Below are 27,914 nucleotides of genomic sequence, written 5' to 3' on the forward strand. Positions count from 1 at the left end.
ATTTGGAAGCCTCTTCTTAATATTCCGTTATGGTTTGGAAATTTTCTCATGTTTACATATTTCTTATTTCTTTTAGAAAGATGAGATGCTCATTTGGCTATGTATTTTTTTCTTTTTTTTCTTTGAAATTCTTTAGGACTGATATTCAAGGAAATGTGGATATTGGAGATTTGACCTGGGAGCAGAAGGAGAAAGTCTTGAGATTGCTTTTTGCAAAAATGAATGGTTTTGTTCCTAGGTAACTCCCTATTTTTGTAGCCAAATACCCAATTGTTACCAAACCTAGAAACCATATAGGAACAATGAACTTTTTCTCATTTAGAATTAAAGGAATGGGAAAGGACCAGAAAATACAAACCGGTCATACTGCTTAGCATCTGCCACTCCCAGAGATGAAGAATGGGAGATGAATGAATGAGCACAAAAATGACAGATGAGTTAGAATGAAAGGGGGGAGAAAAGAGACAGCTTAGATGTTGAAGGGAATGCTTGCTGAGAAGGTACAATGTTGCTCGGCTGCATGAGTGGTTACTAAAGAGCAGTACAGTAATGTTAGGATTTTAACAATTTTTGCAAAGATAAGTAAATGATTGATTTTTTTAAATTAACATGTAATGTATTATTAGCCCCAGGGTACAGGGCTGTGAATTACCAGGTTTACACACTTCATAGCACATACCTTCCCCAATGTCCATAACCCAACCACCCTCTCCCAAGTAAATGATTTTTAAGCTGATTATTATTCAAGAGAACCTCTAATACCAAGAAAAAGACCTAGAAAAGAAAACAGAAATCCTCAGCTATTCCAACTAATTATTTTTAATGATTCATTTCACTTTCTTTCTCCACTATGTTTTATCAGTGACTATAACCCTGGCAATGAACTATAAAGTGGCTAAAATAGATCAACCACTTATTAATTGCTTACATGCATGGTACTATGTTAGGGACTATGGGCATTCAAAGGAATTAAGAAACATTGCCCTTTTCTTAAGATTTTATTTATTTATTTGATAGAGAGAGAGATCACAAGTAGGCAGAGAGGAAGGCAGAGAGAGGGGGAGGCAGGCTTCCTGCTGAGCAGAGAGCCCGATGTGGGGCTCAAGCCCAGGACCCCGAGATCATGACCTGAGCCGAAGACAGAGGCTTAATTCACTGAGCCACCCAGGCCCCAAGAGACATTGCCCTTGATCTCTAAGAGTTTATAATCTAGTTGCCCAAACAAAACGAAACAGCAAAGAAGAAAGTTAGGTGGCACAATAAAGTATCATCAGAGTTCAGACAATATGTCAGTGGCCTACAGTAGTCACCAAAGACTTCAGTCAGGAAGACTGAAAAAGTGTATTTCATATATTTTAGTGTATTTCAAAGAGTATATATCACCTGCAAGGTGCCTTGCAGGAGAGAGGAGTACACAGGGTGGGAAAGGTACATTAGAGGGGCTTAAGCTGAAGCCCAGAGGCAGGAATGGAGGCAGGGTGTTTGGGGGATATCGAGGAAATACTTCCCAGGCTGAAAAAAACTGATGGTACTAGAGAGTAATTAGTAATTAGAAATAAGGTTGGATCTATAGATTAAATCATGATGACCCTTAAAATCCATGCAGAAAAAACTAAGTCTTAGGTCACTGTACATTCTGGAGTAGTGTAACACACTTTCCTTTTCTGCCTTGAAGGAATCCAAGAGCAGTAAGCCCTACTCTCATACTGTCTAACTGAAGAGTTCACAGGCCACTGTTCCCAGAGCTGACCCGAACCCGACGCACTGACACGTAGGCTGGACCCCAGCACAGAAGTAGAGCTGGGACAAGCCAACGCTGCCATGCTTCTCCAGACGTGTGGCAGTGCGGGTATAGGTGGGAATGGAGGCCATCAGAGAAAAGGGACAAACTGAGACAGTGAGGAAGGAGAAACAGGACTTGGTGATAAAAGACAAAAGGAATAAAGAAAGCAAAGTGTCAAAGTTAAGGTGTTTAGCTTAGAAATGCAAGAATGGTGGTATGAAAGGCAAATGAAAAATCTGGAAAGCTAGCATGAAGGAAATGTTTAAATTTTATTTAATCTGTCCATTAATTCATGTAGCATATACATACTGGGTACCTACTACTTATTGAAGATATAGTATTGAGCAAATAAAGACATCATTTCTAATCTCAGGGAGTTCATAGCCTACATGGAAGACAAACATTATTCAAATCATCACACACGTGTAAAAGTAGAACTATAACACTGGCTCCAAGGAGTGGTTTATAATGGTAAGATAGCTTAGATTGGGGGAATCTGACCTAACTGAGGAGTCTGGGAAAGTTACTGAGGATGTAAAAGCTTGAGCTGACCTCTAAAAGGTGAAGCAGCAATGTCCACAATCGCCAAACTGTGGAAAGAGCCAAGATACCCTTAAATAGATGAATGGATAAAGGTATGGTCCATATACACAATGATATTACACAGCCATCAGAAAGGATGAATACCCAACTCTTCCATCAACATGGATGGGACTGGAGGAGATAATCCTGAGTGAAATAAATCAAGAAGAGAAAGTTATCATATGGTTTCACTTACTTGTGGAGCATAAGGAACAACATGAAAAACATTAGGAGAAGGAAAGGAAAAGTGAATTGGGGTAAATTGGGGCGGGGGGAGATGAAAGATGAGAGACTGTGGATTCTGGGAAACAAACAGGGTTATGAAGGGGAGGGAGGTGGGGGGGATGGGTGAGCCTGGTGGTGCATATTAAAAAGGACACATACTGCATGGAGCACTGGGTGTGCTGCATAAACAATGAATCTTGGAACATGAAAAAAAAGATGTTAAAAAAAATAAAAGGTAAATAGGAACAGAAGGTGGAGGAAAAAACATTCTGGGCAGAAGAAATGGCAAGGAGTATTTTCAGTGTTGAATTGGAAATGATGCTAGTATATTTTTTTTTTAAAGATTTTATTTTATTTATTTGAGAGAGAGAGACAGTGAGAGAGAGAATGAGCGAGGAGAAGGTCAGAGAGCAAAGCAGACTCCCCATGGAGCTGGGAGCCTGATGTGGGACTCGATCCCGGGACTCCAGGATCACGCCCTGAGCCAGAGGCAGTCGTCCAACCAACTGCGCCACCCAGGCGTCCCTGATGCTAGTATATTGAAGTGAAAAATACTTGAGGCATTTGTAAATAGGGATTTGAGTACAGGGTGAGCTTAGGAAGATTTAAGCAGCATTTTTAGTGAAAACTGGTAGTTGAGTCTAGGAGAGTGGCTGAAGGTAGATGAGTAAAAGGCTGAGGCTAGGAATAACCACTAAAATAAACAGGAGAACAAGTAAGAGGACAATGAAAAGAGCAGAGCTTAAAGAATTATAGGTTAAATGGGAAATGGAGGACTTTGAAATGGACTTTGTGTCTCTGGTAGCCTTCCAAAGTTTTGTTTGTTTTTCGTTTTTTATTAAGAGGTGGAGGCAGAATCCAGACCACAGGTCCAGAATGTCTGTCTCACTGTGAGTTGACTTTTCAGTACCCCAAGAAACCACCAGAGTTCTAGTTCCATATTGTCTTGTTTTCAACACTGGAAAAACAAAGGAATTTGAGTAGAAATATTTCACACCAAAGCCATGAACTTAAATCTGGCCACAACAGAACAAATCTAAGCCTGTGAGAATCTCATGCCAGAGTTGGATGAAGGGAAAAGATGGGAAGAGAATAGCGAAATGTGAGGTGAAGATGAATTTAATGAGAAAACTCAAGCCAGAGGGGAGAGGAATTAGATGATGAATGGTCAAGGCAAAGACAGTAACTAGAAGTTTAGGAGTTCAGTTGATTATATGATTGTGACTCTAACAGTATGGTATTTTTCTTTGTGCTTAAACAAAGTCAAGGAGTATAACCAATAAATTGTACTCTCTTGTGCATCAGCAATCACTGTGGCTACGACTCAGGTATGAGTAGTATCCAAAGTATGTTGTTTTATGTATCATTATTAGACTATTTAATGGCCATATTTTGAATGGGGTTGTTTTGCTTTCATATGCATCTAATTGAGGACCAGTTTTAGGAGAATATGTGTCTTTATCTCCTGGCAAATCAACTTAATATGCTTTGTATAATTCTGTTTAGCTTACTTTCCACTAGCATATTGAATTAGGATATGATTATTTCCTGTTCTTAAATCAGACTTTCCAATGTAAAAGAAATTTCATATTGGGTCTGTCTCCATTGGGTAATTTTTCTGTATTTGAGGTTCTTTTTGTGGGAAGGGAATTTTTCTGGCCATGTTTCTGGTCAGTACTCTGGTTGAGTCTTAACCATCACCATTAATGGCTGTTCTCTGTGTATCACCATCTTGATCATCTCCGTAAATATTTCCGTAAAAATGTTCAACAGGTTTCAATTTTAAAAGAAAATAAGTTTGTATTAACTTGCCTAACTTTATATTCACTCTATGTGTGTGTAAAGCTCAGTTCTGAAAATAAGCATCTCCTCCAACTGAAACATTTCATTTAGCACTTTAAGTGTAGCTGAAATACAGGGCATAAGGAGACACCAACTCACTGTTAATTTTTACCTACCACAGGAAATACAGCCAGCATTCTAGGCCTCCAGTTCCAGACTATGTTGTTCTTGATGGAGAGAGAGAGGAATTTGGGTAAGAGCTCTCTTGACAAAGCAATGACCGTGAGCCTGATCCGAATGGTTGTGGGTACATTTTGTATGTGCTAGAACTGTGTGGGAGTTATTGACAAGTCTCCTGTTCTGAACCAAGATCCATGTGTATGTGGTTGCTGACAGGTCTGTCATTTTGTTATTACTGCAGGGACGACAGTAAGCTTCAAGATCAAACCTTCATTACTCAGCAAGTACCAATCTCAGACTCTTCTGGTGAAGTGATGATACCCAGTATTCAGAAAGGATCACGAGAGTCTGACATAGTAAGAAGTCTATAATCTAACCAAACAATACATACAGTTACTGCTACTTTTCCCCTTGCAACTTCTTTCTAGGTCATAGTGCTTTTCTTTACTAATCAAGAGCTCTTAGCGGTCAGTGAAATGAGTAATGACGCTAATATGAGATCGTGGACATTTTTATAACATATCTACACTATGGCAGGCATATTATACTTAATGCAAATGCACATTTGTGCCTCTTTTGGTAAATGTGAAAAACCTATCAATTGCTTTGTGAAATATACAGGCTAGCCAAAGTATGTACTATCTTTTATGTCAGAATAAACATAATGACCACCTAACTCTTGGCTTTGAACAGAGCTGGGAAGTCTGAGTCCCTACAAGCTAGGAACAAAGGCAGTATTAGGAAAGGCATTATTAAAAAAAAAAAAAAGCCAGGTTTTCTTTTTAAGAGCTTTTTATTTGTAATTTGTTATTTATAATCAATTAGTACAACATAGGATCTCAGAAATTTCAAATGAGGCCGCATCAGAGCAAAATGAAAATATTAAATTTTGAAGCTGCTACTAGCATGAAGATAACGGCAGATTTTTTTCTATCTAAGTAACAAGAAACTCTTCTAAGTAGCAAATAGCTAGCCAAATGAGTTGATTCCAATTAGAGCAACATAATTCTGATGAGTCATTATTTTAAAAAAGTGATTTCCCTTAAATATAAGGAAAACTTAGGAATCTCTGGGATTATATTTAATTCCACTTGGAATTTAGACAATATGGCCTTTCATTCAACCCAGCTTGCAGTTGTTGGACTGGATTAAATATCTATCAGTTGCAGCTGTGATAAGCAGAGATTAAAAAGGGGTATTTTATTATCAAATTAGACATTTCTATTGTCTCATTTTAGGAAGGCAAATTAAAAAAAAAAACAAAAAAACAAAAACCCGTAAGGGTCATAAATGTATTTTATTAAAGTTCCAAAGGGCTGGGTTTGAGGATCAACCAAAGGGTGATTTTATTAAAGTTAAATGAAGATTCTGACATTCTATTCTGTAGTGGTAATGATAAGCTTAAAATCCACTGAATGCACAAATATTTTCCAAGTTTTTACTGTCCTTAATTCACCAAATCACTGCCATGGGGCAGATTAACATTACCCAAGTGACTAATGAGGAAGCAGAAAAATAAATGACCTATGTCATCTGGCTGGGACCAGAGATTATTTTCTCAGAGCCAGGAGCCTTCCCCTAGTTCACTGGCTAAAAACTGTATCGGAAAAGATTGATTCAACTGGGAATCTATGTTTTTTTTTTTAGCTCATCTGTTTGGACTTAAAGTTTAGCTGTATCAAAAGAAACAAAAAGCATAAAGACACTTGAATTAATGGTAGCAAAATAATCCATTGAAGCACTTCTTTTTTTACTATTTCATGTCATGAAGAGCCTTGGAATTTCTTAGGCCCCAGTCAATTACTCTACATTGAGTTCTTTCATTAAAAATGATCACTAATGAGAAATGCAGGCAAGAAGAAAGAACAACATAAAAAATTCGGCAAGTAATATCTGGCTATACTTAAGGCAAACGTCTTGCACACTCTGATGGCTAGAATACTCCTTGATTTCTGAGCCTAAAAAACTTTTGAAATAGTTTTCTAAAAATGAAACTTGATTTGCATCTGAATTAATGGCTGAAACATTAATGATTCTTGAAGCCAAATCTAAAATTGAACACTTGGTATACCCAACAAAAAGCTGATTTATCCAGTGCCAGTGCATACTGAGGTATTCTTGAGAAGAGATTTTAAGAAGCAGGAACAGTGACAATGATAGAATGAGTGGTCATGAGTCACTAGGACAAAGTGGCATTCAGCAGAAAAGAAAGCAGTTGTCACAACTGTGGGATAAGTAGAAATAGAGTACGTCCTGTGTAGTGTGGGATAAATGAGAGGCTCAAGAAAGCTTGGCAGAGGGGTCTCCCCTGCTGCCATTTATATAGGGCTGTGTTTGAGGATCAACCAAAGGGTGAATTATCTCTGTCTTATTTCCCCATCCAAGAGGTCCTCTTCTAGTTATTGGAAGATCTTTATATACACTCATCTTCCCTTTGAGTTGTCAGAAAAGGTGAGAACATCTAGAAAGTAGGTCTTAGTTCTCATTCCATATAAGCATTTCACAGTTAAACCAGTTATCTCAAAAACTGAAGAAAAGCAAGTGAAAATCTGGTTTCAGAGTTATACTAGGAATCTCCCTAGAGCAACCTGGCAGAGGCTAATGGACTTGAGAAAGATTTTAGTTACCAGGTATTCCAGTCCTAGGGATCTGATTTGAGCAAAGTTGGCAAATGAAGTTGGTCAAGAATATAGGGAGATTACTCAGAACAGACTTGTTTCTAATGGCCCATGGTAGGCATGACTACGGCAGGCGAGGAAAGAGTAGCATCTTCTTCTTTCCACTGAGAAGTGATGGTCTTTAGCTGTGTGTAGAATTGGATGCCCTGAAGAGAACAAAGGGGAGAAAAAAAAAAAGTTGACATATATTCCTGGGGGTTTCATATTTCTCTTTCAATCAACTTTTGAAGGAGGTGGTATGAAGTGCTACTCACGTTCCCATTTGAGGTATTAGTGCAACCAAAATCCAACCTATTGTTCACAAGATAATTTAAAACATTTAGCATAATACCTCCCACATAGTAAATAGTCAAACCTTAGCGCTCATGTTGAAACTACTCAAGAGGATCTAAATGACAAAACCGAACAATGTAATCTGTTAAACTTGACGTACATTCTGTTCCTCCGGCTGAGTATCATGTGCTCTGAGGTCTTGGGTCATGGCTCAAATCCTGCCTCTCCTTATTGACTGCCATGTAACTCTGGGCCTTGCCTGTGACCTACTGCCCAGCACAGCACTGCTGTGAGGGGAAAATGCAAGGACCTACAAACATTGTAGCGAAGTAACTGCTATTAGTTTTTCTCTCCTTCCTGAGAAGAAGAAAAAGGCATGAAGGCATGAGATACATATTAGGCCGTTTCTGACAAATGTCAGTGATAAATAGCTCTATACGGATGTAGTAAAATCCATAATATCGTACAAATCTAAAGTAAAATGTCTGATCTTACACATAGTCACTTCTAATTCACCTATAATGGGGACCAAAAAACATCAGCACATTTGGAGTGCCTGGGTGTCTCAGTCGTTAAGCATCTGTCTTTGGCTCAGGTCATGATCCCAGGTCCTGGGATGGAGCCCCACATCAGGCTCCCTGATCGGCAGGAAGCCTGCTTCTTCTCTCTCTCCCACTCTTGGCAGGAAGCCTGCTTCTTCTCTCTCTCCCACTCTCCCTGCTTGTGTTCCCTCTCTCGCTGTGTCTCTGTCAAATAAATAATAAAATCTTTTTAAAAGATTCAGCATATTTCAGATTATATATATAGTTTATTTTCTAAGAATAGGCTTGAGCAAAAAAGAATAGACTGTTCAGATCTGACACAAAAAATACTAACAAACTAGAGGCACCTAGGTAGCTCAGTCAGTTAAGCATCTGATGTGCTTTGGCTCAGGTCATGATATCAGGGTTGTGAGATTGAGCCCTACATGGGGCCCTTCATGGGGCTCTACACTTGGAGCAGAGTCTGCTTGTCGCTTTCCCTACCCCTCTGCTCTTCCCCTGTGCCTCTCAAATAATTAAATAAATGAAGTCCTAAAAAAATACTAGCAAGCTAGAAGATACTTAGGAAAAAAAACCACTAGCTTAATTAAAATACTCTTTTAGAATTATTTGACAAAATCTGGGCCATGTTAATATATGTTTAAAGCCTTTTTTTTTTTTTTAAAGATTTTATTTATTTATTTGACAGAGAGAGATCACAAGCAGGCAGAGAGAGAGAGAGGAGGAAGCAGGCTCCCCGCCGAGCAGAGAGCCCGACGCGGGACTCGATCCCAGGACCCTGAGATCACGACCTGAGCCGAAGGCAGCGGCTTAACCCGCTGAGCCACCCAGGCGCTTTATATTTTTAAAAATTTGAGAGATTATAATCTTTCAAGTCTTCTTTCCAGGATGCAAAATAGCAGTTTGATTTCCTAAGAATTTAAGACTTCAAACTGTGTATGGAGTCAGTCTTTTCCTTTAAGAAACCTCACTTACCAGGATGAGTTACAGTAATTAAACCAAGACGGGGAGGAAAAAAAGAGTTTTACTCTGCTTCCCTCGAAAGAAATTTTTGTTAATAGTATCAAACTAGCCAATTCTACCAAACCTGTGACTAATGCACAAACTGAATAAGCTGCCTCTATAAATACCAAAACGTCTTCTTAACATTCTGCTACGCGATACGCACTGTTCATTCTTTTATTGAACTATGAAAGAGATGTGTATAGGAAACATGGTTTAATTACTGAAGGTTCCAAAATGGCTGCATCACTCTGGGGCTACAAAGAAGTTCCACCAGCCAATTTGTTCGACACATATTTGAGCACTTGCTCTTTGCCAGGTACCGCAGTTAAGAAGTAAATAATAATTACGGTGGGATGAAGACTTCTCATCGTGGCTTACACAGCCCGACAGGACTTTCCCTCTTTACCACTGTCGTCCTCATTCACTCTCTGTACCCCAGCCCATTTCTGCTACTATGTGAACCTGCTGTGCCTCTGCCTTAGGAAATACGCAGCTGCTGAAGGATGTGATAATAGGGATGATTTAATCTTCCTGACCTTATGAATTATAGGTACTATTGTTATTCTCATTTTATAGATAAGAAACTTGAGACACAGGATATTGCCCAAAGTCACACAGTTAGTAACTGGATGAGTTCGAAACCAGGCCATTCAGTTCCAGATCTGCTTTATTTTCCTTGTTCAGCGATGTAGTTTAGTGCCTAGAATAGAGTTTTTGGTACAAAGAAGGTGCTCAGTAAAATTTTTGTAAATGAGTAACATACAGGAGAATGCAATGGGAACACATGAAGGCGTACCCAACCCAGCACTGAGGAAGGCGGGGTGGAGTCAGAGGTGATTTTCTGGAGGAGTCCATGCTTTAAATTTAGACAAGACAGATTAAGAGTTAGATGAAAGAGGGGAGGCAGCAGGAGAGGATCTCAGGCAGAGGAAAGGATACACATAAAGGCTCAGACTTCCTCTTGCTCTTGCTTTAAAACTTTGCTGCCTTGAGTTATTCAGGAAGGAGCAGCTTTGGTAAAATTTTGTTACCTTTTAAATCTTTTCTAGGGGACCGCCTGACAAGCCCTGCCGAACAACGTATGACCCCACAAAAGCTACTGGCAGGCCCTTCCCTGCAGAATCCTTGTTCCTGAATATGTTCAAGAAACTTTCTTAGAGGAAAAAACATTTTCTTACAGTTACCTGTTTGCCATAGAAATTGGTGTCTCCCCTGAAGGAAGATCGAGAGCCGGTGAACGAGAACATTGGCAAAGGCACCGGAATAGGGACATTCACCCCCACCTAAAGCAGAACAAATCCACGTCAAATAAAAGGACTCAAACAAAGGAACTCTCCCTCTAGAAGCACAAATGCCTGACATCACAGAGACCAACTCCAAATACCCCAACTTTTACGCTCTCCTGCATCCCACGCACAAACTTTGGTTCCTGAGGAAGAAATGGGGCATTATGGGGAATCAGAGGGGCAGCGACCAATCACTTCACCATCTCCCTTAGATAGGAAACAGTATACGGCTCCCAAGAATCTCCTAAAAATCCTGTACACAAACCTGTCCAACGTCCACCAGGTGGGAATATTTCCGAGCAGTGGCTCCATTGGTAGTGAAGATGGCAGTTCCATTTCCATACGGATTGTCATTTACTATCTTGATGGCTTCATCCAAAGTGTCTGTCTCCAGAACTACAAGAACTGGACCAAAAATTTCCTCTTTGTAACAGGTCATTGTTGGCTGTCAGGAGTGATACATCCAGAAAAGAAGTCAGTACTTGATGCTTATCTGGTACTTTATTACCCACTGCTTACATGGACAGCTTTCATGCTAGGAACCTCTCTTCATTGTAAACCACCTTTAAAAAAAAAGTCCGTCTTTGCTGTGTTCCAAATTCCAAGCTTCCAATGATATAAATGATCTGAAACTCCCATTAACAGCAATTTCACTCCCATCTTTTAAGCACCATAGTTTTAGGTCCCATGACCCATCACTAATTTCCTCTTTTATAACTGTATAACCTGTTTATACAATTGTTATGTTACTGAAAAGTTACATGAAAATTCATTTTTTATAAATCAAATGTATATTGGAAACACCACAGGAAGGTGTTTCTGTTTAAAGAAAACCTGTGCTAAGTTTTCCGTAACATAATTCATTCTCATTCATTCCTTTGCCTCCCAAATGAGTCCGTGCAATTATAACTCGATATCAGGTCACACTAAACATTCAAAACATCCTTCACCGCTTGCAGTGAGCTGTGTTTGTGGCTAATAAGTGGATTTTAACCCCTATGGTTCTGTGACAAGAGACTTCATGATTTCTACTACACTTATATTCAACTCTTAATTATTCAGGATTATAACAGGATTAGTGGGGACATAGGAGTTTCCAAAGATTCAGTCATTAATTTTAGCTGAGAGACTTGCAGAGTTTCAATAAATAAAAACTGAGAGTCATTCTTTTTCTTTCGTATCTTTCTGGTGAAGAGGCAGCACAGAGAAGGTACTCAATAAATACTGAGTGGTGGTTATATTGATGGAGACACTGCAAGAGCTATAAGCTAGATAACGAGGAGTGGGAAGAAAAAACTCGCATTAAATATGTAAAAAATGTAAGAGGGTTGGCAAAATATGGCCTATGGGCTGAATGTGGCTTGCTGTTTGTTTCTGTACAGCTCACAAGCTAAGAATGGCTTCTGTATTTTTTAAATGGCTGCAAAAGAAATCAATCATGACATGAAAATTTATTTGAAATTAAAATTCCATTGTCCATAAATAAACGTTTATTAGAACACAGGCACGCCATGTTATTATGCTTTTGCACTAAAATGTCAAGAGTGAGTAGTTGTAACAGAGACTGTCTATCCTTGCAAAACCAAAAAGACTTAACATCTAGCCTTTTACGTAAAGTTTGCCAATCGCTAGCATAGAGGAAGGAGGTGGGGAGTCAGGATAGGAGACTCATTCAGACTCTAGATAAAATAACTGAGGAATCCTGTCAAGGGTCGAGGTCTCAGTTATTAAATGCCTTCCTTTATAAATTGGAAGGACAGGGTTCCATTGCCTCTAAGGTGCCTTTAGTGCTCATGTTTGTGAGATAAATAATCCAGAGTTGTTCACCTTGACATTTGAGATGATGGTTGGTCCAACAAAGTTGCCATTTTCATAGCCCTTGACTTTAATTTTTCGACCGTCAAGAAGGACAGAAGCTCCCTCCTTTGTTCCACTGTCAATCAGATTACAGACTCGCTCTTTGGCCTGGGGGGTGATCAGAGGGCCAAGATCAGCTCCAGGCTGGTCTCCTGCAAACCAACACAAAAACATTTAAAGTCTTCATTATCACAAATTATGACTGTTAACTAAAGATGAATCCAAATGGCAAGTAAAATATAAAGAGAGGCAATGGTTAAAGAGTAGATGTGATTACTCCCATCAGTCAAGACCAATGCTAAAACCAAGTGCTTAGTGCCACAGATGCAAAGCCTAAAGGAGCTAGGCAGATAACTGATTACCCGCATTGACTCTCAAGTTTTTGGCACGCTCCACCAGCTCTGGCAGCCACCTCTTAGCTTCTCCCACAAGGATCGCTGTGGAAAGAGCCATGCAGCGCTGACCAGCAGCTCCAAATGCTGCCCCAACCAGCTGGTTCAGGGTATTTTCCTTATTGGCATCTGGCATGACTACCCCATGGTTCTTGGCTCCCTAAGGAAATACAGAAAGTACATGAATCTTCCTTGGGAAAATATAATGAGGCTAAGAAATTAAGCAAAGAATCTGAGATTTCAAATGAGAATTTAAAAATAGGGAGAATTTACACTTTGCTGCTTTGAGGCTAGATTTATTATCATTTCGATACTGCTGAAGTTGTGGTAGCACAGAGAAAGTCTCCAAGTTACTTTTTTTTTTCTACTTTCTTAGCTGATAAAGTGGTATGTGTTTATTTAGATCAAAACCATTACCAAAAAAACAAAATAAAACAAAACCTCCAGCCACATAATCACAGTCAAACTGACAGGCTAAATACTGCATCCGGGCACCAAGAACTCCTTTCTTTTTCAAAGTTAGATAGGAAACAATTTATTGTCTGCTGGGATTTCCAGTTATATGAACAGCAATATAAATAAAGAGCTGCCAGTAATAATGTCAGTGTCTAGCTGAAAGGCAAACTAGGTGGACCTCTTGATAACACCATTTCTGGAAAGAGGTTCCCCAAATTGGCTTGCTTTTAGATACCCAGCCTCATGATACACAGCTATGTAGGAAAGCATGGCCATTTCCATACATAGGTTTCCAGATACAGCAGTCCCCCCATATCCATAGTTTCACTTTCCACAGTTTCAGTCCCCTGAGGTCAACTGAGGCCCAGAAGTAGATGTTCCTCCTAAAGCTATGTCTTAACGCCCACATCATTCACCTCACTTCATGTCCTAAGGGAGGCATTTTATCATCTCACGTCATCAGAAGGGTGAGTTAAGTATAAGAAGATATTCTGAAAGAGAGGTCATATTGTTATAGTGATTTGGTAAAATTGATCTATTTTATTATTAGTTACTATTCTTTTACTGTGCCTAATTCATAAAGTGTATCATACATATGTATATATGGGCAAAAATACAGCATACATGGAGTTTAGTACTACCCACAGTTTCAGGGATCCACTGGGGGTCTTGAGGGACTTAAGTTGAATTGGCCAAAAGACATTCAGCCACAAAAAGAAGCAAGCAGGCCTATCAGAACAGTTTCTAAGCCTATGTGTAGGTGGTTATCCTTTCTGAAACACTAACTAAAGGGTGAGAAAGTGGCCACTGGACTTTATATTCAGTATCAAAGAATTACTATGTATTAGGCAAGGAGCCAGTAAGAGAAGAGCAAAACTGTGCGACCAGGTAAACCGCACTCACATACAGGGATATTTGGCTCTTCCCAGTACCTTAAAGAGCTCGGACTCTTAGGAAAAGCACATCTTTGACCTTATAGTAGTTAGGATATGCCTTGAGAGGAATGAAGGATAAAGGGCTACAAAGCATGGTATGAAGAAAGATACAGAACCAGAACCAGAAGCTAGCTTTTACTGCAAAAGCCCAAAGAATTTGAATAACATTCTTAGGGAGAAAGATGCCTTTTTTTTTTTTTTTTTTTTTTAAACCAAGATTAGGTGTATAAGATAAAAAGGTAATTAAAGCGACTTAGCGTAAAACTCATCGCAAGGTTCATGGCTAGAGGGAAGACGTCCAGGATGAAATGGAAAAAAAGATACACTGGCATTAGAGCAGCATAGTAGCCCCTCTGTTGAAGGGCTGTTCATAGGTAATTTTAATACATATAACAGATTTAGGGGGAAAAGGAACAGGAAGTTACCATATTGGCTTGAACTCTCTTGCCATGTCTTGACCCTCTCTCGAAGATGTACTCTCCTGCCTGGTTGGATCCCACAAAGCTGATTGCTTTGATATCCGGATGATCACAAATAAAGTTTACAGCTTTAAGAAGAAAAGAAATAATTACCACAAAGGAACAAATGGCTATGGGCTTCTCAACATGGCAAATTTCCCCTTTCCAACTGCTGTGAATGAGAAGTTTCCATACTTTTCTATCCTGGATTTCCAAATTGAAGTTCTTTTCATCTCTTAAATTCTTTTTTTTAAAAAAATATTATTTTATTTGAGAGAGAGAAAGAGAGTCCGTGCACATGTGCGTGCATGTGGATGAGCAGGTGGAGGAGGGTCAAAGAAGAGGGAGAGAGAGGGGAAGAACCCGAAGCAGACTCCCTGATGAGCATGAAGCCCAGCACAGGACTCTATCTCAGGACCCTGAGATCATGACCTGAGCCAAAACCAAAAGTTGGGGGCGAGGCTAGGGGCAAGCCAATGGCATAGTCGGTTAAGCCTCTGACTCTTGGCTCTGGCGCAGGTCCTCAACCCCCAGCCTCAGGGTTGTGAAATTAAGCCCAGCATCAGGCATGGAGTGTGCTTGAGATTCTCTCTTCCTGCCCCTCCTCCTTATGCTTGCTCTCTCTCTCCCTCTCTAATAAATACAGCTAAAAAAAAAAAAACAACAACAGTCAAGACACTTAACTGACTTAGCCACTGAGGCACCTCCATCTCTTAAATTTTTAAACTACTAATTCTATTTTGCCTCTTCCCTTTTCATTGTTTTTCTCATTTGCTATTTCTTCTAATTCTGAAGGCTGCAACTCCTGTTCTCCTCCAAAATACCAGGCTTTTAATGCTCAACTCTTCCTTTTATCAAGAATGTGATATTTTCTTAACTGCCACTATGTACTGGGACTCTCAAATACTCTTGTACCCTCACGTGAACAGCAATATAACATAGTATTTAAAAGTAAAAACCAGAGTCAGCTTTTCTGGGTACTGACATTCTGGCTTTGGTAGTTTCTAGCAGTGTGACTTTGGGCAAATTACTTAATTTCATTATGCCTTCATTTTCTTATCTGTAAAATGGAAAAACAACAGTACTTGGAGGATTGTTATAAAGATTAAATGTGATAATATTTGAAAGGCTCTAGAAACAGTGCCTGAAACACAGAAGTGCTTTTTTTTTTTTTTTTTTTTTTTAAGATTTTATTTATTGGGATGACTGGGTGGCTCAGTCATTAAGCATCTGCTTTCAGCTCAGATCATGATCTCAGGGTCCTTGGATCTAGTCCCGCATCAGGCTCCTGCTCAGTAAGGAGCCTGCCTCTCCCTCTGCCCTATCCTCTGCTTGTGTGCATTCTCTCTTTCTCTCTCAAATAAATAAATAAAATCTTTTTTTTTTTTTTTAATTTATTTGACAGACAGAGATCACAAGTAGGCAGAGAAGCAGGCAGAGAGAGAGGAAGGAAAGCAGGCTCCCTGCCTGCTGAGCAGAGAGCCCAATGCAGGGCTCGATCCCAGAACCCTGGGATCATGACCCAAGCTGAAAGCAGAGGCTTCAACCCACTGAGCCACCCAGGCGCCCCTCAAATAAGTACATAAAATCTTAAAAAAAAAAAAAAGACTTTATTTATTTGACAGACAAAGGTCACAAGCAGGCAGAGTGGCAGGCAGAGAGAGAGAGAGGAGGAAGCAGGCTCCCTGCTGAGCAGAGAGTCTGATGTCGGGCTCAATCCCAGGACCCCAGGATCACGACCCAAGTCGGAGGTAGAAGATGGAAGTCCTTTTTAAGTGTTGGCTATTACTACGTGAATTAGAATGTCTTCAGTCTCTGTGAGATCTATAAACTCCCTCAGTACTGAAGAGAAAACTTTCTCTTTTATCTCTGTCTTCCCCTACTCCCTACTTCTTTGTCTCAATCTATTCTGTAGGACAAGAAGCATTGTTATTCCCCAGTTAGTTTACCTGAGCACAGATGTACCCATAAACATTACCTCCGAAATGGAGGTTACTTTTAGTAAATCCCTTTCTCCCTCGGTTCCTCATCCTAAAACCACTCAACCTTTACCCCCAACACCTTGATTTTTTTGGCAGCCAGATTAAGTGCCACATACAGAGAAGGGCAGTTACCTTCATGTTGTCCGTGGATGATGTTCAGTGTTCCGTCTGGGGCACCAGAGTCCTGGAGCAACTTAGCCAGAAGCATGCTTGCTCCGGGAACTCGCTCTGATGGTTTCAGTAGGAAGGTGTTTCCACACACCATGGCCATGGGAAACATCCAAAGGGGGATCATGGCGGGAAAGTTGAACGGAGTGATGCCTGCACATACCCCCAGAGGCAGACGGTAGGAATAAAGGTCCATATCTTTGGTGATGGATGGCATGGTCTCTCCCAGCAGGAGGGATGTCACACTGCAGGCATGCTCAACCACCTCTGGAGCAGAGAAGCAGTCAGGCCACCAGCTCTCCACTGTGCACTACCTAGCTGTGTTGTGCTCTAGTCATCCCTGAGGCTAGAGACTGGCTCAGGCTGATGGCACAGGGAAGAAACACTGAGTGGCCCTTCCACGTGAAGGGGATGTGCAAAATGAGATTCTCCAAAGGAGGGGGGGGGGAAATAGAGAGACATGCATTCACCTGCTGGAAGATCAAGTAAGATAAATGAAGGAAACTGATCTCCTACGTACCTGGGAAGTACTGCCATTTTCCACAAGTATTAAAAAAGATATCATGGGGTAGCAAAATCTACATAGAGGAAGAAGTAACCTCCCATTCTGAGATCTTTGTTTCCCATCTTTCTTTGCTCTTTCCCAAAGAGTTCCTGAACTCCCCCAAGAGGGACTCCCAGCTTACGAAGGCCTCGGAATACATCTCCTTCAGCATCAGCGAGGGTCTTCCCTTGTTCCAGTGTGATTAACTTGGCAATTTCTTTCTAGAGAAAGTACATATAAATAGAAACCAATGCAAGGATGTGCTTCTCTGTAGTTCCTAGGTAGCCAAGGAAGAACAAAACTGGGGGTGAGGCAGTACCAGGGAGGGAGCCATGGTCTGTGTCTTTCTGGATTGCAGAGTTAAGGAAGGCGGCAGACAGGGCCTTCTGTGGGTGTGACAAGTATCCTAGGCAACAGTTTGGAAAATAATACCATTCTGATTTCTTACCAAGTTTTCTTTAATGAGCTGTTGGTAGCGGAGTAGGACCTGCTGGCGGCTTAACACTGAAGTGTCTGCCCATGCAGGAAAAGCACGTTTGCAGGAAGCAACAGCTGCATCCATTTCAGCCTTGGTAGCCTGAGGAACCCGACCAATGACCTCATTGGTGGCCTGATGGGGAAAAGCAATACATCACCTTTTGCCCCTGCCCCGCCTTCTGCATTTTTCATCTAGTCACAGCAGCAGCCACTATGTTCTTCATAGGACAGACACCCAGGTCCCTCGTTTCCCACCACATTCCCAGAATTCTAGGCTAGCCAGCTTAAAATCCCAAGGCAGCTTTGCTTACTGGGTTGTGGATGTCAATCCATTTGTCACTTTTGGATTCAACAAATTTCCCATCGATGAAGAGCTTTACAGTTGGCTGGAAAATAAGAACCCCACAAAACCTTGTATTAGTTCATTGCTTCTCTCCCTTTCACAAAGAGGAAGGAACTCAGGGTTGGTAGGTGAATCTTCTGTTCTCTAGAAATGTTACCACTAGGAAAGAGATATTTGTCTGTATTGTTTATTAACATGTGGCTGAGCCTCTCAATATTGTGATCTCTCTGAGAAAGGAAAATTCCCTACTAATGCACAATGTGGAACCTGACGTCACTGTGAGGCTTCTACTAAAAAAGTAGCAGTTTCTGTGTTAACAAAGATTAGCTAGTACGACTTGTTGGCCACCATGAGCAGGTATGGCCTTTATGATCAAAAGATTTTTAAAAAAATATTTTTATGTGTAGTTCTTCTGAGAAGTAGCTTGCTTATATTAAATTTTCAGAGGGGGCTGTGGACCAAAAAAGGTTGATGGATTACAGTGTTACTTACAGTATACGTTTCTAAACAGAAAGGACTTTGAGCACCTACCCTTATTTACTAATTTTAGGTACTACAAATGGTTGACAGTTCTATAAAAATAATTTTTAAAAGATTGTAAAGAGAACAGCTACCTGACAGGATCAATAAAACCTCTAGAAGCTATGAAAATGTCTGTATTTTTGGACACAGTAATCTTACCTCAGAAGGGAAATAATCTAAAAGAAGGAAAAAACTATGTAAGTAAATGTTGGGTTTTTAATATTGAAAAACCGAATCAATCTAGGTGTTAGATGGGAACATTTTTAGTTAATTCTGGCTATATATATTTGATAGACTATTATGCAGCCATTAAAATCATAACTATAAAGAGCATTTGCAACACTGAAAAAGTTTATGACATATAATAACACAACATTAGGTAAGAAAACCAAGATAGAAAATTTCACATATATTCTGATCACAATTATGTTAAGAAGGTAAATGGGAGGGCGCCTGGGTGGCTCAGTGGGTTAAGCTGCTGCTTCGGCTCAGGTCATGATCTCAGGGTCCTGGGATCAAGTCCTGCATCGGGCTCTCTGCTCAGCAGGGAGTCTGCTTCCTCCTCTCTCTCTCTGCCTGCCTCTCTGCCTACTTGTGATCTCTGTCAAATAAATAAATAAAATCTTTAAAAAAAAAAAAAAAGAAGGTAAATGGGGGAATACCCCCAAATTAAACTGTATTGCTTCTCAGAAGTCCAACTTTAGTGCCAAATAAACTTACCACTGATGAAGAGAAGGAGGATGCTGGATACCAAGTGGAATTCACTTTGGAAGAGACCTGTGGGGTAAAAAAAAAAAAAAAATAATTATTTTGATAAATGAGAGCAGAAAATTATTGTATATATAGTAGCAAATGGCTACCATATACTTAACATTACACCAGTTGCTGTGGGTATATGGAAAAGGACTTGGTGTTTACTCTTAAGGTCATAGAGCCTTTTTTTAAAAAAAGATTTTATTTATTTGACAGACAGCGATTACAAGTAGGCAGAGAGGGAGGCAGAGAGAGATAGAGGAAGAAGCAGGCTCCCTGCTGAGCAGAGAGCCCGATGTGGGGCTCAATCCCAGGACCCTGAGATCATGACCCCAGCTGAAGGCAGAGGCTTTAACCCACTGAGCCAGGCGCCCAAGGGTCACAGAGTCTTTGAAGAGAAAAGATATCGGACTATGAGGTACAGCAAACTATGAGAAAATAAGAAACCATAATATAAATCACAATATAAAATACTTTTTTTAAAAAAGATTTTATTTATTTGACAGAGAGAGATTACAAGTAGGCAGAGAGCCAGGCAGAGAGAGAAGGAGGAGGAAGCAGGCTCCCCGCTGAGCAGAGAGCCTGATGCGGGACTTGATCCCAGGACCCTGAGATCATGACCTGAGCCGAAGGCAGCGGCTTAATCCACTGAGCCACCCAGGCGCCCCTAAAATACTTTTTTTAAGGCCATATTTTCCTAATTTTTGGCCTGGAAGTGGTAGTCACCACAAATCTTAATATGAAAACTCTTTGCCCAAATGTCTGCCATTGGCTGGGACAGGGAAACTAATGAGGTATAGCCATATACTGGAATAGTACTCAGCAAGGAAAAGGAACCATTACACAGGCAGTAACATGGATAACTGTAACAATTATACTGTAAATTATACTGTAAACAATTATACATAGAACAGTACACAGTGTACGATCCCACTTATATAAAACTAAAAAATGCAAACATAGTGTTGGAAAGCAGATCAGTGGTTGCCTGGGGATGATGGCAGAAATGCAGAAGAAGGGGTAAGAGGAAATATTTTTGGGGTGATGGATAGGCCCCCTATCTTGATTGTGGTGATGTTGTCACAGGCGTATATAAATATAAGACTTATCAAATGATATACTTTAAATATGTATGGTTTATGTCGATTTTATTTTAAGAAAGCGGTTTTTAAAAATGCCACATGTAGGAAAAGAATGTGATGTATAGGTAACATTGAATAGTTGGAGGGGGGAGGAGCCAGTTACAATAAAATAACTCCTCATTTGTATATATTCTATAGAAGCTGATTTAAGAAATATTCAAGTCAAAGTGAGAAAACTGAAACACCTGGAATGGGATATAAAGGAAAACTGCAATCTAATAATCTTTTATTTTGTCCGAAGATAGACATGTTAACCAAAGGGTTTAGGGCTATCTGAAGTGGAAGAATTTGCGTTCCTGCGGTACTGTCCAGGGGAAAGGATGCACGTCCTTTGGGCCAGCAAACAGTTCTTCCAAATGCCTCATCTACTTCCTCTCCCATTCCTCACAAAAACTATTTCAGACTAAATCAATACTCTTCTGGAGTCCACCATGTCTTATTTATAGCCATATTCCCAAAACCAACGTGGTACCTGGTACCTAGCAGGTGTTTAATAAGTATCTACAGAACAAAGGAAAGGTCCACTGTGTGGCTGACTGCCCCCACCCCAGACCAGGTTAGCAGCCAGTACTTCCCCCATCAGGTTTATCTGTCTGTGTCTTAATTGCCTGGATACTTGTCTGTTGCCCAAAAGGCTAAAGTTTCACGAAGGTAGGCACTGCATCTGTCTTAGTCACCTACTTTACAGTTACTGTGACCAAGACTGTCCAGATATGGAAAATAGCCAAGTTGTCGGTGCTCATTCAGTGTTATTCTTTTTTTTTTTTTTTTTTAAAGATTTTATGTATTTATCTGACAGAGAGAGATCACAAGTAGATGGAGAGGCAGGCGAGAGAGAGAGAGGGAAGCAGGCTCCCTGCTGAGCAGAGAGCCCAATGCGGGACTGGATCCCAGGACCCTGAGATCACCACCGGAGCCGAAGGCAGCGGCTTAACCCACTGAGCCACCCAGGTGCCCCATCATTCAGTGTTATTCTTTTGCTCTCATCCCTTGTTATTTCGAAACTTCTCTGATCTCCTTCTACTGTCTCATATCTCCTTGCCATCTCTATCTCCCTGCCACTTGTTTGCTCTTACTCCCGGCTACTCAAAAGCTTATCTCACTCCTTGCTATTTCAAACCTTCTTCTCTCAAAGCTTCCAACCCTGCGGCTTCCCCCTCCTCTCTCTCAGGAGCTGACCTTTGTTCTTCCTCCTTCAGAGGGAACAGAAACCAACAGATAAGAACGTCAACTTCTTACTAGCCAATCTATAAAACTGACTTATACCTATCATTTTTTCCTCCCTTCCTCTTAGAAGGGAGTCAGCTAGCAAGCTCTGTGAGGACTAAGTGTCGTCTGTGTTGTGCACAGAAGTGCACAGCCATCACCTATGGACTGACTGACACGGTTCCTCCCCTCCAACTGCAGGCCACCGCGGCCTGTGCTCGAACGCCCACCGCAGACACTTCCAGTTATCCTTTCCTGAAACTTAAACCTCTCTCCATCCAACAGCAAGGATTCTCTTTGCTAATGACCTTATTTCCTCATTTCCCACTAACCCTTCATGACTAAACACCAGTGATTTCCTACATCCCATGGTGCTTCGCGGTCCTCCTTTGTGCCTATTTCACTTGTCTTCAGGGATGTCCTGAAATCTCTTCTGCCACTTCTCTGTCTTCTTTATTGTATATATAGTAGCAAATGGCTACCATATACTTAACATTACACCAGTTGCTGTGGGTATATGGAAAAGGACTTGGTGAAGCTGAACTTGCAAACTCATCCTCTGCTACCTGGCCACTAACTAATTATATTCCTCAAGACTTGGTCCTAGGCCTTCTTGTCTCCTTATTCTGGACATTCTCCTTGGATGACTTCCTCAACTCCTGTGGCTTGGGGCTCTAGATTCTGATGGAGTCCAAATCTGTAGTCCTCAGCCAGCTCTTCCTCTTCACATAATACCCACCTAAGTGTCCTCATCACGCCTCTACATGGATGTTACTTAGGTGCACAATGAGAAAGCTGAACTTGGGGCACCTGGGTGGCTCAGTGGGTTCAGCCTCTGCCTTCGGCTCAGGTCGTGATCTCAGGGTCCTGGGATCGAGTGCCGCATTGGGCTCTCTGTTCGGCAGGAAGCCTGCTTCCCCCTCTCTCTCTGCCTGCCCCTCTGCCTACTTGTATTCTCTGTCTGTCAAATAAATAAATAAATAAATCTTTAACCAAAGAAAAGAAAAAGCTGAACTCACCTTTCTCTCACCAAGCTGCCCTGCTTCTATCCCACTTCAGAGAAGGGGGTCACTATTCACCTAAATACCCAAGAAGAAAAGCTGAACATCATCACCCCAACTCCTCCCTCCCTCTCTCCACACTGAATCAAACAAATCCTGGCAATCTGCCCTCCTAGTAGTCCTTTGAACCCAGCCCTTTTTCTCTACCTCTGCCATCACCACAGTCTCTATCATCATCGTCTCTCTCCTGGACTTCAATAACTGTTTCCTAACAGATTTTCTGGCTCCACTCTTATTTCTTTTTTAAGAGTTTATTTATTTATTTGACAGAGATCACAAGTAGGCAGAGAGAGAGGGAAGCAGGCTCCCCGTCAAGCAGAGAGAACATGATGCAGGGCTCGATCCCAGGACCCTGAGATCATGATCTGAGCTGAAGGCAGAGGCCCAGCCCACTGAGCCACCCAGGTGCCCCACAGGCTCCACTTGTGTGCACTCTGAACCTGGTTTCCTAACCCACGGCTAGAGGGGTTTTCCTAAACACAAATCTGGGCAGATTACTCCCTTGTTTAAAGAGCTCCAATGGCTTTCCTCTGTTCTTTTTTTTTTTTTTTTCCAAGATTTTATTCATTTGACAGAGAGAAATCACAAGTAGGCAGAGAGGCAGGCAGAGAGAGAGAGGGGAGAAAGCAGGCTCCCCGCGGAGCAGAGAGCCCGACGTGGGGCTCGATCCCAGAACCCTAGGATCATGACCTGAGCCGAAGGCAGAGGCATTAACCCACTGAGCCACCCAGGCGCCCCTGGCTTTCCTCTGTTCTTAAAAACGAATCTTGATGCTGCTTACAAGACTTCACACAGCATCTTTACTAATCTAGTTTCATAGCTGGCCACGTCCTCCTCGTGCCTGTGCTGTAGGCACCTGGAACACGTTTTGTGCTCTCTCTGCCTGTGCACCTGCTGCCCCTTCCTGCCTGCAACTGTTTCATCCCATCTGCCTGGCTCACTCCTACTCCTTGGCTCCCTATGTAGCCATCACTTTAGGCATCAGTGCAGGTCAGTTTCGTATGTTTGCTAGTAAGAAGCTGAGAAAATTCTCAACTGATGGTTTCTGTTGCTTCTGAAAGTGGGAAAAACAAGGTTAACTTCTGAGAGGGAGGGAGAAGTAGCAGAGTCAGAAGCTTTTAAGTCAAAATCTCAAATCTAGGCCAAGCACCTGGTTATAGTGCTCATAGAACACCTAAATTCCTCTATTTCTTATACCACATTGTAGAATAATAGTTTAATTATTCTCTCTCCTCTCAGATCACTAGATGGCCGTGTTCTCTACCCTTGGCCCCATTCCTGGAATCGAGTAAGCATTCAGTAATATTTTTGCAGAATGAAAGAATGAGTATTCACCAAACAATCATTTGCTATTAATTATGTTTCATGTTTACTCTCTTACAGAGCAGGAAATGTACAGATCAGCCAACTTGGGCATTTTGGGCCACTTAATTTTATTTTTTCATTTGCATGCAGTCTCCCTGCCATCAAGAGGGCATAAAAGGCACTGCATCTGGCATAATAAAACATTAGCATATAGTTTTTGATAAGTTGGATCTCCTATCTTCATTTCCCAAGAAACACTCACTAGTACTGTTGCTAAAGAAACTGTCCTTCAATCAGTCACACCAAAATTCTTCCTCTCTTACTACTTCCTCCTTCATCAGGCACTCCCTTTTCCCTTGAGCTGAAGGTCTGCAAGTCTTGCAAAACTCAAACCTGAAGTAAACTCCTTCTGGAATCTTTCCCTGAAATGTACACGTTGAGTTTGGGATAGTTTCCCTACAGCCCTGCCGTACTCTGTGTACTCCCCCTGTTTGCACTCATCATTCATTATGACAGAGGAACCTTCAGTGAGAGTTGCACTTACCTCTCCTTTTCCCAAAGCCTGGGGACAGTACTCGACACAGAAAGAGATACCACGTCCTGAATTCTCAGCCCCATCAGTCACTATTTCGGAGAACCTGGATTACCTTAACTGTCAGGTAATTGACTTTATTATATTCATGAATTCCAGTCTTCACAAATTTTCTTAAAAATAGAAAGTGGTGGAGCTAGGTGGTACCTGGGTGGCACATTTGGGTGAGCGATCTACTCTTGGTTTCAGCTCAGGTCATGATCTCACGGTTGTGAGATTGAGCTCTGCGTCAGTCTCCAAGCTCAGTGTGGAGTCCACTTGAGATTCTCTCTCTCCCTCTGCCCCTCCCCCTGATCATGCTCTCTTTTTCTCTCCCTGAAATAAAAAAAAAAAAAAAAAGGTGGAGCTTGGAAAGAATGCAAGTATGATTGTAAACCCTGTTGTACTCTTTAAACCAAATCACTGAAGGCCAGTCCTGTGTCTCTTTAAGACTGGTTTTCTTATCCCTCAATGCGAGTGATAAACCCACTGTAAGTTGCAAATGTATTTAATATAGCTAACCTACCAAACATCATTGCCTAGCCTACCCTACTTTATTTTTTTTTAATTTTTTTAAAAGATTTTATTTATTTATTTGACAGAGAGAAATCACAAGTAGACGGAGAGGCAGGCAGAGAGAGAGAGAGGGAAGCATAGCCTACCCTACTTTAAATGTGCTCAGGACACATACATTAGCCCGAAGTTGGGCAAAATAAAGTGTTGAATAGCTAATGTAATTAACTGAATACAGTTCTGAAAGTGAAAAATAGAATGGTTGTATGAGTACAGAATGGTTATTAAGTGTATCGGTTGTTTAACCTTGTGATCACGTGTCTGACGGAGAGCTGTGACTCCCTGCAAAGGCCCAGCATCCCTCAAGAGTATCATACTGCATTTCACTGGGGGATGGAGGAGCATAAAAACTCAAAATTCCAAATACAGTTACGTGTTGCTTTCATACCACCATAAAGTAAAAAAGTTTTAAGTTTAGCCATTGAACATAAAGGACCAAATGTACTTAAAATCACTGAAAACACGAACTCTTTCCTTTACAGATCCTTTTGATGATCCTGTGAAATTCATGACTGCCAGAATCTAGAACACTCTTTATCAAAGTTTCTTTTCTTTCTTTCTTTCTTTTTTTTTTTTTTAAAGATTTTTCTTATTTACAGAAAGAAAGAGTGAGAGAGGGGACACAAGCAGGGGGAGTGGGAAAGTGAAAAGCAGGCTTCCAGCTGAGTCCCATGTGGGACTCGTGGGATCATGACTTGAGCTGAAGGCAGACGCTTAATGACTGAGCCACCCAGGCACCCCTTATCAAAGTTTGGTGTTGCAGTTACTCCTCTGTGGCTAAGGATTACTATTTCTGTTCTTTTCCAGGTCAACTCAAAAGTTTCTTCAAATGAATCAGAAAATAGTGTCTATTTCCACAATAAAGTACATAGGAAGGAAGACTCTTCTCCTTGATTTAAAGGACAAAATATCTTTTTTTTTTTTTAAAGATAGGGAGAAGGTGGGGGAGTAGGAGAGAACCTTAAGCAGGCTCCACCCCCAGCACAGAGCTTCCACCCCTCAACCCTGAGCCAAAATGATCTGGATTTAATGGACTGAGCCGCTCAGGTATCTTAGGGCAAAATACCTTCTTAAGGATCAGTGACTCACTAAAGGTGGGGAGGCAAAGGAAAAAAGGTTAGTTTTAGTAAAGGACTTCAAGCTTCAGTTGGTAATGGAAAACACAGGGTGGAAACTTTGTATCCCTATTACTAAAAAAAAGATACTAGAAAAATAGAACTAGGATCACAGCAAGAAACAGCCAGATTATCTGACAAACTCTTCCAGCCCATGCTCCACGCTGTCCCATTAAATAGCATTTAAATATGAAACTTTGCTGACTTTGCTAAGAATCTTACAAATTAAGTTTCTGCAGTAGAATTCAATGCAACCTGGTAAGTACTAATATTATCTAAAGGTCCAGCAATATAGAGGAAGAAGTTTCCAGGATGGCTGTAACAAGTAAGAAGGGCAATGTTGTTTCTTGTAGGTTGGAGAATGTTTCCTGCAGGAAATCACACCGTCTAAGTCCTTGCTAGGCAGTTAAAACTGGGGAAGGGCTATGAACAGAGTTAGAAGCCACAGGCTTCAGGCAGGCATATAGCTCCTGTAGCTCTACCACCTCTCCTTAGGCCAGCTTCAGAAGGGACCCAATCCCCACCATGGGCCACTGCTGAGGGTGTGCTGATACACTAGGAGCTGACTTCGGGTTAGCTTGGAATTGACACTTCCTGTTTATTTTCTATTACCTGTTGTAGAGATGTTAATCACCTCATTTTCTTTTTTTTTTTAAGAGAATTATTTCTACATATAAAGGGTTTTTTTTTTAAAGATTTTATTTATTTGTCAGAGAGACAGAGAGAGAGAGACTGAGCACAGGCAGGGGGAGCAGCATTTAGAGGGAGAAGCAGGCTCCCCGCTGAGCAAGAAGCAGGATGCAGGACTGGATCCCACAACCCTGGGACCATGACTTGAGCTGAAGGCATATGCTTAACCAATCTAGCTCACCTCGTGTTCTATCATTTTTTTAAAAAAGAGACGTTTAGTTCCTGGCATGTGCTTGGGACATACTGGTAGCATAACTATGTGTCCTTATTTACCACCAACTGAATCCTGAAACTTTGCTAAAAAGTCTAACTGAAAGTCTTGGCAAGAAAAGGGACAGTCTACAGCCTGTGGAAAATGCAGAGACACAGCTAGGGAAAACAACTCAGCAGACAGCTGCTTTTGGGGAAAACCTGGTGTAAGCTTTCTAGAAGGAGATTCAAAGTTCATTCACTGACCCTCCCCCTCGTGCGCTTCCTTTCTTCACCATGGATTATTAGACAGTGAAGTAGCGTGGGGGGAAGGGAACAATCTGGTAGCTCTGGGCAGGAGAAAGAGCTCTAACAAAGGTGACCAGGAAAGGGAATTTCTGGTGTGAGAGAGGTGACTGGCACAGAGGTGAGAGGGGACCACGAGGGGTGAGCGCAAGGGTGATTGACTGCAGGGACTGGGAGGGCTGGGGGAGGAGAGTGGGCCAGAGCTAGAGAAGGAGAACCTCCCAGAGTAAAAAGGCAGCGGGCCAGGGGTGACAGTCCAGCACCCAACGAGGGCGCATAGTAAGTAAAGGGGTGGGACCGGGCCGCACGGGTCTGGTGGGAACAGGAAGGTCGGCTAAGAAGGGTTTTTTGGCTCAGAGGGGATGGAAAGGACGCAATTCCTAGCTTCGGGATCCCTCGGTACCACCCTCACTCGCCTGCAGGATCCGGGCCCGCATTGCCGCCGCTGCCACCGCCGCCGCCGCCATGGTCCTGAGCCGCCTCTTGTCCTCCTCTACGTACCCCTACTGCGGGTGACTCCCTAGAAGCTCTAC

General features: G+C 41.5%; 2 protein-coding genes across 3 annotated transcripts in view; one reads left to right on the forward strand and one right to left on the reverse strand.

Annotated features, from left to right (window-relative positions):
- BBOF1 (basal body orientation factor 1) overlaps window positions 1–10,241 on the forward strand; it is a 39,640-nt gene extending 29,399 nt beyond the window's left edge. The window contains exons 9-12 of one of the 2 annotated variants that reach the window (XM_044231948.1): window positions 137–238; window positions 4,554–4,625; window positions 4,794–4,908; window positions 10,100–10,241. In XM_044231948.1, coding sequence (XP_044087883.1) covers window positions 137–238; window positions 4,554–4,625; window positions 4,794–4,908; window positions 10,100–10,111 — 301 coding nt within the window. In that variant the 3' untranslated portion in view covers window positions 10,112–10,241. The remainder of the gene's footprint in view (window positions 1–136; window positions 239–4,553; window positions 4,626–4,793; window positions 4,909–10,099) is intronic. The other variant, XM_044231949.1, reaches the window with a different exon arrangement.
- On the reverse strand, window positions 5,327–27,899 carry ALDH6A1 (aldehyde dehydrogenase 6 family member A1). Its single transcript, XM_044231947.1, has 12 exons — window positions 27,798–27,899; window positions 19,191–19,247; window positions 17,917–17,991; window positions 17,577–17,738; window positions 17,271–17,349; window positions 16,549–16,851; window positions 14,402–14,523; window positions 12,556–12,745; window positions 12,164–12,345; window positions 10,602–10,781; window positions 10,235–10,333; window positions 5,327–7,376 (listed from the first exon to the last, which is right to left on the reverse strand). Exons 1-12 carry the CDS (start codon window positions 27,846–27,848, stop codon window positions 7,272–7,274), a joined length of 1,605 nt encoding a protein of 534 aa, XP_044087882.1. The 5' UTR covers window positions 27,849–27,899; the 3' UTR covers window positions 5,327–7,271.
- Between the last annotated feature and the right edge of the window lie 15 nt (window positions 27,900–27,914).

Source organism: Neovison vison, chromosome 13 (genome assembly GCF_020171115.1).
Source record: "Neovison vison isolate M4711 chromosome 13, ASM_NN_V1, whole genome shotgun sequence".
In the NCBI taxonomy this organism is placed as follows: domain Eukaryota; kingdom Metazoa; phylum Chordata; class Mammalia; order Carnivora; family Mustelidae; genus Neogale; species Neogale vison.

What these genes read in the sequence shown, in the direction of transcription:
- ALDH6A1 (XM_044231947.1), bottom strand. Translation starts at nt 27,848, where the DNA reads ATGGCGGCGGCGGCGGTGGCAGCGGCGGCAATGCGGGCCCGGATCCTG. An exon ending in GGATTGACATCCACAACCCA is followed by an intron (nt 17,739 to 17,916) that starts GTAAGCAAAGCT and finishes TTTCCCCATCAG; the next exon opens with GCCACCAATGAGGTCATTGG. An exon ending in CATCCACGGACAACATGAAG is followed by an intron (nt 14,524 to 16,548) that starts GTAACTGCCCTT and finishes TTCTTCTTAAAG; the next exon opens with CTGTAAACTTTATTTGTGAT.